A 15,210-nucleotide genomic window follows, 5' to 3' on the forward strand; every position below is an offset into this window, starting at 1 on the left:
CCGCTGTGAATATGTGCTTTAACTCCCTGGTGCCCGCAGCCCCGCCATCGCATACCCCATCCCCGGCGGCGGCACATCCCCCCATCCCGGCCACATCCCCCCATCAGCCCATCTCCGGCCGGCCGCCGCGAGCATACATTACCTGCTCGGCGGCGCGGCTGCAGTGAGGCTCCCGGCTCCGGTCCCGCTCAGCTGATCTGCCGAGCAGGTACTGTATGCTCTCGGCGGGGGGGTGCGGGCGGCGGCGGGCTGGGGGTGGGCTGATGGGGGATGTGGCCGGGATGGGGGGGATGCGCCGGGGATGAAACGGCTGGGCTGCGGGAACCAGGGAGTTAAAGCACATATATACAGTGGGATGTTAATCCCGCTGCGAATATGTGCTATCATAGGGGTGAATTGATACTGGATCCGCAGTGGTTCTCGTTTCGAATCCGCAGAAGTGAGATCGGCTTTGGATCCGGTAGGTGTGAAGGCACCCTTGTGAGGATGATCAATATATATTCCTGATCTTGAATAAAATATCCCTGATCACTCACATTTGGCAAAGCTCCTCACCCCCCCACACACCTTTTTTGTTTCTTTTGAAGCTGGTGTCCTGTTTTCCTTTGGGCACTAGATGTCATGGCTAGATGGATTGGGGCCATATAGTGAGAGTCCTGGATATTAACAGGTTCGCTTATCTCTTACCAGACTGGGGGCGCAATAAAACGTCCTCATGGCGTAATGGCTTTATGACAAGGGGTCTGGCTGCAATATGCATCCAGAGTTCACGCAGGAGACAATCAGAGGTCACTGTAGACGTCTATGGAGAAATTTGACCCCTTCAGAAAGATGACAAGCTGTCATATTCCAGAGGTGAGATTCGCTACAGGTCAGCAGGGTAGGGAGAGGGACCCACCATTGTAAAAGCAAGAAAGTGGCTCTAGGGGAACCCAGGGAAACCTGTAACTCCTCTAATCAGGTGCACACCAGACCCATGGTTGGTATGCCCGTGACCGGCAGGTGATGCCCCGTAGTTTGATGCCCCTGGAATGCTGATCGGGAACACGCCAGCCAAGTTATGAGGATTTGAAAATCTTCAGGCAAGCGTCTCCGGTCATAAAAGATGGACCATTAGCTCATTAGCATAGTCCCTGTCACCCCCCCTGTGAGGTCAGAGGAGGGAGGGAGACAACTGCTCTCACCATGCTTGATAAGGCAGGGAGTATGATGGGAGAGTGTTCAACACTTGGGGAACTTGTTATGAGTGTGTTGGCCCGCCGTTCCTGCTAATCCCCATAGCGTTCCAGTTCCAAACAGCCCGATAGCAAAGTAGGTTCTGGTTTTCTCCTTTTTATTTTAAGAACTGTTTTTACTGTGTATGTATGTGTCTGTATATTTTGTACCATCTCTTTTTTATTGTGACCTGTACTGTATGCACTGTCCTTTTTTATTTGATATTAAATTTCACTTTAATAAGAGCTTTCCTGTGTTCTAAAAAGGCCCTATGTCTCTGAAGTAAAACGTTACCAGGGGTAAGTGATTACCATAAGATTGTGATAGACGTAATTTGTAGTTGCCTTAGGTGTGCATAAGGGTAAGGTGTCACGTCAGCCTTATTGTGACGTGTGGTGGCAGCAGAAAACGTGTACCTGGGTGTTAGGTTCTGGTTGGTAGCTGATCCAAGACGGTCCGAGGTGAGCCCGGTTGCCTACTAGCCAGAACCTAAGTCACGGGGATCGTGACAAATTGGTGGCAGCGGTGGGATATCTTAGAACATTAAGTCTGTGGAGTAATAAATTGCTCCGTACACTTAAGGGCTGAGTTATCTGTAGCAGACTTTCTCAGTCTACAGGAAGGCTCTCAGTGCATACACTTGGTTATAACAGACATATATATATATACGTGAAACAGTTTTTCCCCTCCCCTGTTCTCTGTTCTTCTATCCTATCTTTTATTTGGCAAATCCCTGCTAAAATGGCGGAGGCATATCGAAATTACACGAGAGATGGGCTACGCAGTCTTTGTGAGCAAAGAGGTCTGGAAGGAGGGAATCGCAGTAAAGACCAGCTGATCCAAGCATTGATGGAAGATGATGCCCGGCCAGAGCAGCCTGTGGTCTCCACACCATCATCGGAGGCAGCAGAGGGTCCGGTTCTGGAATCAATGGGGCACCAACGTACTGGTAGCGCCAGTCCGCAGAATGGTACGGACTCTCCTTTACCTTTGATTCTCCAACAGATGGCCGACTGCGACCAAGCTTTGCGGTTGGAGCTTATACGGGAATTTGCAGCAGCAGCAGCACGCGAACGCCAAGCTGAACGAGAATTCACCGCACGACAGGCAGAGGCCGAGAGGCAGCATCAGCTGGAACTAGCACGTGCCCAGAGGTCCAGTAATTTGCCACCCAACCGTGAGTCCAGTGAGACGGGACACCTTAAACCCCGTTTAGATCACTTCCCGGTGATGGAGAAGGATGGGGACCTGGACACGTTTCTCAGAGGCTTTGAGAAAATTTGCAGACAGTACCAGTTGCCTTGTGAGCAGTGGGCGCGGTACTTGACCCCAGGACTGAGAGGCAAAGCCCTGGAGGTTTTTGTCTCCTTGCCCAGAGACAAGGACGGTGACTATGAGGCCATTAAGCAAGCCCTCATCCAGAAATACAATCTCTCGCCAGAGATGTATCGGAAACGATTCCGGGCTATGCAGCGTGGACCTCATGACAGTTACTCAGATGTCGTTGATGGATTGAACACCAACTTTCACCAGTGGATCGAAGGACTGTCTATCCACACCTTTGAGGATCTCAAAGACCTGATGGTCAAGGATCAGTTTTTGCACCTGTGTCCCGCAGAAGTTCGTCAGTTCATCTTGGACCGAGAACCCAGAGACGCAGCGCAAGCAGCCAAGCTGGCCGACACCTACACTGCCAATCGGGCCCCGCACTATCAGAAGCCGGCAGTGACCAGCTGGAAAGGGGGTAAGCAGACTTCTACCAAATCTGTCCCTGCTACTCGACCCTCTGGGGGTTTTACCCCTGTGGTCCCCACCAAACCTGTTGCTGATACCCGCATCTGTTTTATGTGTCGCAAAGGGGGACATATTAGTCGAGACTGTCCCGAGAGAAAGAAACCAACCCCTGTGCCCAAATCACCGGTTTCCCCATCTACTGTTTTGTTTGTGGGTGGACGGGGAGGGAAGCTCAGTGATAACATGCAGGCCGTTACAGTGGGTAACAAAATCACGATGGGCTTGAGGGACACTGGGGCGGAGATCACCCTTGTTCGCCCTGAACTGGTGAACGAAGAGGACTTAATCCCTGGGAAAACACGAACTGTGACTGGGATTGGAGGAGTGAGCCCCGCTTTGCCCATGGCGAGGGTATTTCTTGACTGGGGGGCTGGGAGTGGAATAAGGGAGGTGGGAGTGACGGATCATATTCCCACGGATGTCTTATTAGCCACTGATCTTGGTTCCTTAGTCTCCCACTATGTACCTGCTGATGTCAGGGAGGATTCACAGGTTCCTGGCATTTCGTGTGAATCCCCCTCATTGGTTGGTGCTAGTGCGGAGGTCTATAAAGATGACCTCACTGTTTGTACTAACCCTTTAAATGTGATAAACATGGGTACTAATCCTGATACCAATGACATAGGTAATGAATCTGATGTATATAACCAGGACTGTACCAGGCTTCCATCTGTTCCCCTCACCCCTGATCTTCAGCAGGTGGGCGGAACAGATTGTAAGTACATAGCTGTGGTGACGCGTAGTGGGCGGGGCCACTCTGACACAGTGAGTGGAAGCCCCCCTGCGGTGTGTATACCAGCAGCTGGAGGGTCAGCTGACAGCTCACAGCTGACTCAAGGCATTAGAGCAGACGAGGTGATGTCTGGCAACTCTCAAAGTGACTGGGCCCAATTTCAGGCAGCTTTGCTGACTGATGGGACGTTACAGAAACTGAGAGAGCTGGCTGATAGCACCCCGGCTGAATCGGATACCGAGCGGATAACCTGGGATCAGGGCCGTCTCTATAGGCAGATGATTCCCACCGAGGATCAACCGGAATGGGTGCAGAGTAGGCAGCTGGTAGTGCCTCGTCCATTCCGGGAGCGACTACTGCAAGTGGCCCATGAGATACCCCTCGCAGGCCACCTGGGTATCCGCAAGACCCAGGACCGGTTGAAACAGCGTTTCTATTGGCCGGGTATGGGAAAAGAAGTGGCTAACTTCTGCCGGTCATGTCTGGTCTGTCAAAGGATGGGAAAGCCTGGGCATGTTCCCAAGGCTCCCCTCATCCCTTTACCGATCATAGATGAGCCGTTCCAGCGGGTGGCCGTAGATATTGTAGGACCGATAGCAGTACCCAGTAGTTCTGGCAAAAGCTACATTCTGACCGTGGTAGATTATGCTACTAGGTACCCAGAAGCAGTTGCCCTATCCTCCATCAGGGCCGATAAAGTTGCGGATGCACTTCTCACCATCTTTTCCCGAGTAGGATTTCCTAAGGAGATGCTGACGGATCAGGGAACACAGTTTATGTCTAACTTGATGGAGTGCCTCTGCAAGAAAATACAGGTGCAGCATCTGGTCGCCAGTGCCTATCACCCACAGACTAATGGTCTGTGTGAGCGGTTCAATGGCGTCCTCAAGCAGATGCTCAAGATGCTTGTGGAGTCCCACGGACGGGACTGGGAGCGGTACCTCCCGCACCTGCTATTTGCTTACAGAGAAGTACCTCAGGCATCCACTGGGTTCTCTCCGTTTGAGCTCCTCTATGGAAGACGAGTACGGGGTCCCCTAGATCTCATCAAGGAATCCTGGGAGGGAGAAGTGGGTCACCCTGACGTCTCGGTCGTAGACTATGTACTAAGATTCAGGGAGAGGATGGAAACCCTGACCGGCCTGGTTCAGGAGAACATGGCCCAGGCGCAGGATAGTCAGAAAAGGTGGTACGACCGAAATGCCCGAGAGCGCATTTACGCCGTCGGACAAAAGGTGTGGGTACTAGTACCCATGCCTCAAAACAAGCTGCAGGCCGCATGGGAAGGTCCTTACACCATTCACCAGCGGGTGAATGATGTGAACTATGTCGTCACTATTGATCATATTCGCAAGAAGCACAAAGTGTTTCATGTTAACATGATCAAGGCCCATGTGGAGCGTGACATGTGCGTCATGCCAGTGTGCAGTCTGCCAGAGGAAGGGGAGAGTGACAGTCTAGTTGACATCGTAGCTGACGCAAAGACCGAGGGGACCCTAGCCGAGGCCCAGCTGAACCCACAGCTAACAGAGACCCAGAAGTCCCAGCTGTGGGCGGTGCTGAACCCTTTCCTGTCCACGTTCACGGGGAAACCAGGGAGGACTAGCCTTGCGGTGCACCATGTAGACACGGGTGCGCACCTCCCTATCCGACAGTCAGCCTACCGGGTCTCCTTAGAGGTGCGGGCGGACATGAAGAGGGAGATAGAGGAGATGTTGGGCATGGGCGTGATCCAGAGATCCCATAGCTCATGGGCCTCACCGGTTGTTCTTATCCCTAAGAAAGACCGGACAACTCGTTTTTGTGGGGACTATCGGAAACTGAATGCCATCACGGTGTTCGATGCGTATCCGATGCCCCGCATTGAAGAGTTACTGGATCAGCTCGCCGGTGCCCAATACATCACGATTATGGACTTAAGTAGGGGATACTGGCAGATTCCCATGTCCAAAGAAGCCCAGGAGAGGTCAGCCTTCATCACGCCATTTGGGCTGTACGAGTATGTTGTCATGCCCTTTGGCATGAAGAATGCCCCTGCCACATTTCAGCGCTTGGTTAACCAGCTGCTCGAGGAGTTTGAAGGGTTTGCAGTAGCTTACCTGGATGACATCGCTGTGTTTAGTCAGACCTGGGAGGATCACCTGTCCCACCTGTCACAGGTGCTACAGCGGATCCAAACAGCCGGGCTGACAATCAAGCCTGGAAAGTGTCAGATGGCCATGACAGAGGTCCAGTACCTTGGACACAGAGTAGGGGGAGGGACCTTGAGACCCGAACAAGGTAAGGTGGAGGCTATTGTAGCCTGGCCCACCCCCAAGACCAAAAAGCAGGTGATGTCCTTTCTAGGGACTGCAGGGTACTATAGGAAGTTCATTCCCAACTATAGCACCCTTGCAAAACCCTTAACGGACCTCACAAAAAAGAGATTGCCACAAGTGATTAGTTGGACCCCAGATTGTGAGCAAGCTCTAACGGCGCTAAAGCGGGCCCTGGCAAGCGCACCAGTCTTGCAAAGCCCCGACTTTAACCGCCAATTCATCGTCCAGACTGACGCCAGCGCATATGGCCTAGGCGCTGTGCTCAGTCAGGTCAATGCAGCAGGGGAAGAGCATCCCATACTTTACCTGAGTAGGAAACTGCTATCTAGGGAAGTAGCATACGCCACGGTGGAGAAAGAGTGCTTAGCCATTGTGTGGGCCCTGCAGAAGTTGCAGTCGTACCTGTATGGGCGCCGATTTACGGTCATTACTGATCACAACCCTCTGAGTTGGTTACACCGGGTAGCTGGTGACAACGGGAAGTTGCTGAGGTGGAGTTTGGCGCTGCAGCAGTATGAGTTCACCATTCAACACAAGAAGGGAAGTAATCATGGTAATGCCGACGGATTGTCCCGGCAGGGCGAAGTGGTCGAGGATGGCGTGGGATATTGATGGATGGATCAATAGTCCCGTGCCATATCTCAAAGGGGGAGGTGTGAGGATGATCAATATATATTCCTGATCTTGAATAAAATATCCCTGATCACTCACATTTGGCAAAGCTCCTCACCCCCCCACACACCTTTTTTGTTTCTTTTGAAGCTGGTGTCCTGTTTTCCTTTGGGCACTAGATGTCATGGCTAGATGGATTGGGGCCATATAGTGAGAGTCCTGGATATTAACAGGTTCGCTTATCTCTTACCAGACTGGGGGCGCAATAAAACGTCCTCATGGCGTAATGGCTTTATGACAAGGGGTCTGGCTGCAATATGCATCCAGAGTTCACGCAGGAGACAATCAGAGGTCACTGTAGACGTCTATGGAGAAATTTGACCCCTTCAGAAAGATGACAAGCTGTCATATTCCAGAGGTGAGATTCGCTACAGGTCAGCAGGGTAGGGAGAGGGACCCACCATTGTAAAAGCAAGAAAGTGGCTCTAGGGGAACCCAGGGAAACCTGTAACTCCTCTAATCAGGTGCACACCAGACCCATGGTTGGTATGCCCGTGACCGGCAGGTGATGCCCCGTAGTTTGATGCCCCTGGAATGCTGATCGGGAACACGCCAGCCAAGTTATGAGGATTTGAAAATCTTCAGGCAAGCGTCTCCGGTCATAAAAGATGGACCATTAGCTCATTAGCATAGTCCCTGTCACCCCCCCTGTGAGGTCAGAGGAGGGAGGGAGACAACTGCTCTCACCATGCTTGATAAGGCAGGGAGTATGATGGGAGAGTGTTCAACACTTGGGGAACTTGTTATGAGTGTGTTGGCCCGCCGTTCCTGCTAATCCCCATAGCGTTCCAGTTCCAAACAGCCCGATAGCAAAGTAGGTTCTGGTTTTCTCCTTTTTATTTTAAGAACTGTTTTTACTGTGTATGTATGTGTCTGTATATTTTGTACCATCTCTTTTTTATTGTGACCTGTACTGTATGCACTGTCCTTTTTTATTTGATATTAAATTTCACTTTAATAAGAGCTTTCCTGTGTTCTAAAAAGGCCCTATGTCTCTGAAGTAAAACGTTACCAGGGGTAAGTGATTACCATAAGATTGTGATAGACGTAATTTGTAGTTGCCTTAGGTGTGCATAAGGGTAAGGTGTCACGTCAGCCTTATTGTGACGTGTGGTGGCAGCAGAAAACGTGTAACTGGGTGTTAGGTTCTGGTTGGTAGCTGATCCAAGACGGTCCGAGGTGAGCCCGGTTGCCTACTAGCCAGAACCTAAGTCACGGGGATCGTGACAACCCTAAAACAGTTTTTTTATGAACACTTCATGATCCGAAGGTGACCTCACAGAGATGACGCCATACAAACCCAACCCACTCGGAAAGTTTTTTTTTCCTATTTCGCCCCACAAATAGTTTATAAACATATATATATATATATATATATATATATATATATATATATATATATATATAGTTCTGCAATATATTATGGCCCAGATCTATCAAACTGTGTAAAATGGAAACTGGTATAAACTGCTCACAGCAGCCAATTAGCCAAGTACAGTTCAGCTTTCATTTTACCAAAGCTAAGAGCTGAGCTGTAATTGGTTTCTCTGGTTTTTATTTCACTCAGTTTGATAACTCTGGGCCTTTATGTGTATGATAAGGGAGCCACTGAAAAGTACTACTTTTACTGCTCTGACAATGGAAAAATAAAAAGTTATGGCTCCTAAGCGAGAAGCAGAAAATGAAAATTGTTTCTGTCTCCAAAGCAGTACATGCGATGAATATTTTGTAAGTCCCTACTGATGATGCCCTTTTAGATGTCAGCTATTAAAACAAACAGTTAACTCACCTGTGACGCGTTCTCGGCATCCGCACATCTCCTGCCCCGTTCCCGGCGCAGGCAGTGTGACATACATTGCTTGCACCGGAGATCCCCAAAGCTCTCCCAGGCAGCCAAGTGTCTCATCGGAGAAGCTCGGAGATGCTCGGCTGCCCGGAAGAGCTGTATACAAGTGTATACGTCACAAAGCCTGCGCCAGGAACGGGGCAAGAGATGTGTGGATGCCGAGAACGGGTCTCAGGTGAGTTACCTGTTTGTTTTTTTAACTTAGCTGCAGTTAACCCCTGCCTGACCGCAGCAGGGCTGCCGTCAGGCAGGGGTTAACATTTTCTGGCGTATAAGGCAAACCTCTGACAATCTTCTTAAATGTCAGGGGTCGCCTTATACACCAGAAAATATGGTACTAATTTAAAATACAGAATAGAGATGAGCACAACTCGAGCATGGCCAGGTCCAATTGTTTGGCATTTGAACAGGGCTGCATCCAGTCGCACTCACCTCTAATACAGAAGTATGGATGAAGTGGCGTCTGTATGTCTCTTCTGTAACTACTGATCTACTGTCTTTTAAGCAGAAAACTACACAGTTAAAAACATATAAAAAATACTGAAGACTTACTGATGCAACACAGATCGCATAAGCATCACAAATAGTTGTCTCTGTATTTATTTCAGATATTTATCATTAGATATAAAGTAAATCCTGTTTTTATATTAGATTTATTACAGCAATATTAAAGAAGCACTTCAGAATTTTTTTTGTCCCCCCGCTGCCCAAAATGATCGGTGTCCCGAGGTGCGGCTCCATTCTGGTCCTGCGGCGCTGTTCAAATCCTGCGTGCACTTATGCCACTGCTTTTCTGACCCTTCTTCTGTCACTTTGTCGATTGAAGTCCAGAAGTCACGCTCTCCCAGAATGCATTAGAGATTGTGACTTTCGGTCTTCAATTGACATGTTGACAGAAGAGCAGTGACATGAACGTGCGCAGGATTTACATGGTGCCTCAGGACCAGAACGAAGTCACAACGCGGGACACTGATCATTGCTGGTGAGTATATGGGCCAGCGCTCAGCAGAGGGACAAGTAAAAAAAATTGCTTCCTTAAACTATCTATACTATCTAGTCCTACTTACAGCTTTAAGCATTGGGATTTTAAACACCTACACGACCTTTTTGGCTTATTATCTATTCCGGAGCTGTAATACAAATAACATATTAACTATATAATGATATACATACAGCACATGAAAAAGTGTTACTTTCTACGACAGCCGGCACAATAAACCTTTTACTATTATTTTTTGGTGTGCTCTGTATTTCATGCCCTGTATTCTCTCTTTTTTTTTTTTTGCTGGGATCATGTTGGGATCCAGTGAGCTCTTTAGAATAACCCATTCTTTCCAAAATGTTTGTGAGGGCAGACTGTATTGGTAAGTGTTTGATTTTATGCCACTGTGGTAATGGAGGACCCCTGGAGTGACTAATGAAAGGGGCGAGGTTGCAGGGAAATCTGCTGCAAATCCTGGTAGTGTGATTTTCAATGGGGTTACATACCCACAGCGGAATTTTCATTTTCATTCATTTTTTTCATTAATTTTCAATGAAAATTCGGCTGCGGGTATGTAACCCCATTGAAAATCACACTACCAGGATTCATAGCATATTATGCTGTAAACTTGCAGCGTGAAATCCACTGCGGATCTGGTGTGTGTGAAGAAAAAAGGTAAGTAGCTGTCAGATATCTGTCAGTTATAAGAAGATCATGTAGGAGCCCAGGACTTCAAAATGAGTTGCTGCAGGAAGATTTTCCAGTCAGACGTCGTGAGAAGACCCGAGCCCTGACTGACTGACTTTTTTGTGACTGACTTTTTTGTGACTGACTTTTTTGTGACTGACTTTTTTGTGACTGACTTGTGAGGGAACTACTTTGCCTTCCTGTCATGGAGGAGTTGTATTACAAGGTTCTATCCAAGCCCACCGGACTTGGTGCTGGAGACTGGTTGCGTCAGTGCCGTTCATTGGACTCGCCTACGGGGAATAAGGCGGTTGCTAGACCGAGTCGGGAGTCGAGCTGGGAGGCTGTGGCGGGAGTTGAGTCTTCAAGGATTGAAGAGGACCCTGCCTCTGCATCGGCAGCGTCCGGCCGTGACGGGTCCAGACGGAGATCAGGACCGCCTACAGGAGGAGCCGGTGGAGGGGGCGCTCTCTCCGTTCACTGTCAGACGTGTGCGAAGGCAGAAGAAATTGGTTACGCAGCCATCCAGGCAGGGCAAGAGGCGAGCTGGGCACAAACCGCATGGGCCGGCTGCTAAATCTGCTGTTCTTGCGAGAGGTGCGGCTCCGCGGGAGGCCGGACACTCACCGCCTGCAGGTCAGTCTGATGTCAACCTTCTTCCCCCTCAGTGTCCGCCCTCCACAGAGCAGGGCATGCTTGCTATTGCTGAATCTGTTCTGTCTGGTGTGGCTGCCTTTTTCAAACTGTTAGGGTCCTATTACACGGAGCGATTTTTAACAATTAACAAGTAACGTTAAACAATTGCAAACGAGATTGTTTATCGTTAACCTGAAATCGTTCACCATATTACACAGAATGATGGTCGTTAGTTACCATCATCACTACGATCGTTACTGCGATCTTTACTATGATCGTTAATTCCTTCTGATCCCAGCAAAACATTGAACAATGTGCAATTATACTGAACGATTAGTGAATAAATGCGGAACTTGAGTGAACGAACATGGAATTATGCTACGTTTACACGTAACGATTATCGTGCGAATTTGCGAGATAACGGTCAAATTTGCACGATAATCGTACGTGTAAACGCAGCGAACGATCGAATGACGCACGATAAATCGTACATTTTGATCTTTCATCAGGTCATCAAATCGTCGTTCATCGTACGCAAAAAATTCGCGTGAACAGTCGTTCGCCGATTTAACCAATGTGTGAGATAGGCTTAAACGAAGTGCGAATATTCGTACGATATATCGTACCATCTAAACGCTGATCGTTATAAAAAAAAATTGTAAATCCGACATCGCTAATCGTACGATTGGGCCAATAATCGTTACGTGTAAACGCAGCATTACAGCGAACGATTAGCGAACAATTAACGATAATTTTAGGTTCAGATCTAAATCAACTACGAACGATTTTTCGATTATTGCCTGCAATTACACAGAATGATTATCGTTTAAATTTGAACGATATAACGATTTTTCGCATGATAATCATCCTGTGTTATAAGGCCCTTAGGAGATCGTACTAAATCATCTGTGGCTGCTAACCCTATTAATCCTACTTGTCAGCAGGCTTGGGTAACTCCTTCATCTGATTGGTATCTGCGTTGGTATCTATGTTATCTGCTTGTGGTGGAGGTGAGTCTGAGTCCTCTCTGATCCCTGTGGCTAAGCCAGGTGTGCCTAATGTATGTATGAAAGAGGCATTGACTGGTATCATATCTCCTTTGGGTTATCACCTCAGTATGACTAAAAAAGAAAAGATCTGGAGAATGGAGTATTTAGATATTTTTACCTTGTTGCCACATTTTAAAGAAGTGAAGCTTGATAAGAAGGATGACAAGGAGGAGGAGTGCAAGAAACCTCCTGTGTCTAAAACTTTTAATAACTGGTTATAATCATTTAATATATATGCGGCTGTGCTGGGGGAAAAGTTCCCTGATAAAAGAGCGTTGTTGTTTCGACAAATAGACATCCTTTCAGAAGCATACAGAAATTTTGGTGGTAGCACTTGGCTATTATATGATAAGATGTTCAGGCAGAAATTATCAGTGCACCTTGGGATTAAATGGGGTAAGAAGGATGTAGGTTTGTGGATTAACCTCATGATTCCCCAGCGTTCCAGACCTGAGAATGCGCCAGCAAGCGGCTCCTTTCGTAAAAGGAGTCTGCTTTGCTTATAATGATGTGCAATGTAAATAGTATGGTAATTGCAAATGCCGGCACAAGTGTGCCCATTGTGGTGGAACGCATTGGCTTTCTCTGTGCTTTAAGGGTATAAACCCACACACCGTATACGCAGCAAAACCCAGCAAAAACGCAGCACAAACGCAGCAAATACGCAGCAGATGTGATGGTTTAGATTTGATGCTGTGTTCAGTTATTTAGATCTAATCTGCTGCGTATTTGCTGCATATTTGCTGCGTATCGCAGTAGTAAATACGCTGCATATACGGTGTGTGGGTTTGTACCCTAAGAGGATCTCTCAGACCTCACAACATTCTGCTTTAGCCAAAGAGTCGTTTTTAAAGGGCCTGGATGCCTGTGATGGTAACAAGAATGTGGCCATGGCTAGAGGCCTACCTAAAAACACAGATGGCTGAACTATTGTTGTCCGGTTTTGTGGATGGGTTCATGGTGCCTGAATCAGATGTGAGTTTATTGATAATCTTAGATATGCTAAACTCCGGATGTCACCTACTAACATAAAAAGGTTGGGTAGATGGCGATCTAATAGATTTAGGTCGTATATTCGCCTTGACTTATGTCTGTAATTTTGTTTTTCTTTTAGGTCGCTCCCCTATTATTGCATGGGTGATCGGGCACTCTAATATTTTTTGGGCCTATAGGAGAGCTGTGTAGAGGGTATACATGCCTAATCTGGGATTGTCTTCTGAGCTAGCCATGTATTGGGGGGGGTCTTCGTGAGTTGAACAGGAACCAGTTGTTGGAGCTAGAGGAGGAAAAGAGTGGTGTGTGGTCAGCTTCTAATGTCATTGTAGTGCACGCAGGTGGTAATGACATTGCGAGGAGACAGACTACCTTGTTATTCCATGACATCAAATGTACTTTTAGTGTTTTTAGAAGCCTCTGAAATTGTACCTAGATAAGTTTGGTCTTTTCAGGGTTTCTCCTACTTGGAACACAAAAGACATAGGGGAGTGTCGAGGTTCCTCACTTCCATTGGTGGTCTGTGGTACCGCCATTGTGATCTTGAGGGCTTTGTGCCATTTATAGGGCTGATGGTGTCCATTTATCGGACACTGGGCTCAACATTTTCAATACGGGGTTGCAGGCGCTTGTAGAATGGGCCACAGCCCTGTTTGGGGTATGCCCGGCATAGCCGGCATTTTTTAGGAGATCTCCCCTGTTGGGGTGGACATGTTTTATTAATTATCTGGATGTTAATGAATATTTATAGCATTTATTCTGTTGATGAGCTATAAAAAAAGAAAAGTTAATAAAGTCATGTCTGAGTATGTCTTAAATAAACACTGTGGCCATATTTGCCTCTTGTCTTTTTTAGTTATTGGGGTGGTTATGTTTGGCAAGGGGAGGGTTAATGCCAAGTGCATTTCCATGAGACTGAATGAAATACCTGAATTCATAGTGATAGTAAATCAACAGTGGTGGGGGTCCCTGCCTCCTAAATCTATAAGATGGCCTCAGATAAAGGGGCATGTAACCAATACACATCACACTGCCTCCTCCGCTATGCATGCCTGTTCTTTGGATGCAATGTACCACTATAGAGATGGCAAAGTGATGAAGTATACCGGTATGGAAGGGGGAGCTGTCCAGCTGGCAACTGTTGATGGGTGGGTAGGTGGGGAGGGCTGGAATAAAGGAAAAAGTGCAAGATTAAAAGAAGGTGATAAATCTAGCTGATCTAGCTGCACCCTGCCACTATGCATTATTACATGGGATACCTAACAAGATTAGAACATAAAACAAGTTTACTAGTCAGGAATGAGCAGGACACATATCACTGATGGTTACAATACACAATAAGCACACTAATGACATTAAATGCTGATCACTGGAAGGAGGTAAAAGAACATGTCTGCGCCTTAGGAGGAGAATTGTGTAGATTGTTCTCATGTTCTCCTGGATTCGGTGATATTACGGCTTCATATGATGTTGTGTTAGTCTAATCTTAGCTCCATGTCCTCCTATAATGAACACTGTATCTATCCTTAGACCTCTTTTTCCCAGTCCCCTGTGTAGATCAGATTATGGCTTTGCCTGAAGTTGTAGAGAACATCATGGTGATATAATATGGAGACGCGTACAGACTATTAGATGCTTTTTTTTTTTTTTACTTGGAATCAATTGAAACAAATTTAGATGCAGCAAATGTCAATAAACAGAAGAGTGTAAATTATCAAGGAAAGCGACTGTACAGTTACTGCCAGCTGCAGCTATACATGGGATATATGACCCCATGATGTGAGAAAACACATATACAATTCACATTACCGTGGTAGGGTTAAGTTTAATGCTCCTTCCATCTCTGAGTCTGTGTGAAATGCTGTATCATCGGATAGAGCATACACTGCTCTGCTATCCATCTGTATAGAACAAATCAGAACCTCAGGTAAACAATTAGAATAAAAAACAATACTTGAGGTGTTCCCTCACCCCTACTCCATAGTGATAGAGAATGATTGAAGAGACCGTGTAGCAAATGGAGATTGCAAAGAGACACCACAAAGCTACTGTCCCTCACCCCAGTTAAGGCTGTTCAGCACAGCTCTATAATGTCCTCAGTGCTGCTGCTTCTTCTCAAAGTGTACTATAACTAGATAGAAGAATAAGGTCCCTCTTCTGTAGGTATGCACTATATGGAAGAAATTATAACACATAGTCTCTACTCACTAGCTCAGGGGCAACTGAACATTAGAGTTAGAGCTTGTAGAGGAGAAATCTGATTATTAAAAAATGGCATATGAGTT

At 47.2% G+C, this 15,210-nt stretch overlaps 2 protein-coding genes across 8 annotated transcripts in view; one reads left to right on the forward strand and one right to left on the reverse strand.

Annotated features, from left to right (window-relative positions):
- LOC138787954 (tesmin-like) overlaps positions 1–15,210 on the reverse strand; it is a 43,589-nt gene that overhangs the window by 9,910 nt on the left and 18,469 nt on the right. For 4 of the 7 annotated variants that reach the window (XM_069965287.1, XM_069965291.1, XM_069965285.1 and 1 more), the window contains 3 exons: positions 14,735–14,826; positions 14,032–14,091; positions 9,646–9,708 (listed from right to left, as the gene is read on the reverse strand). In XM_069965287.1, coding sequence (XP_069821388.1) covers positions 9,646–9,708; positions 14,032–14,091; positions 14,735–14,826 — 215 coding nt within the window. The remainder of the gene's footprint in view (positions 1–9,645; positions 9,709–14,031; positions 14,092–14,734; positions 14,827–15,210) is intronic. The other 3 variants (XM_069965289.1, XM_069965290.1, XM_069965292.1) reach the window with 3 other exon arrangements.
- Positions 1,957–6,672, forward strand: LOC138789144 (uncharacterized). The gene has a single exon (XM_069967749.1). The coding sequence runs from the start codon at positions 1,957–1,959 to the stop codon at positions 6,670–6,672; it is 4,716 nt and encodes a 1,571-aa protein (XP_069823850.1).

The sequence above is a fragment of the Dendropsophus ebraccatus genome, chromosome 4 (assembly GCF_027789765.1).
Source record: "Dendropsophus ebraccatus isolate aDenEbr1 chromosome 4, aDenEbr1.pat, whole genome shotgun sequence".
Lineage (NCBI taxonomy): Eukaryota > Metazoa > Chordata > Amphibia > Anura > Hylidae > Dendropsophus > Dendropsophus ebraccatus.

Excerpts from the sequence above, each read along its gene's own strand:
- LOC138789144 (XM_069967749.1), top strand. The coding sequence starts at position 1,957 with ATGGCGGAGGCATATCGAAATTACACGAGAGATGGGCTACGCAGTCTT.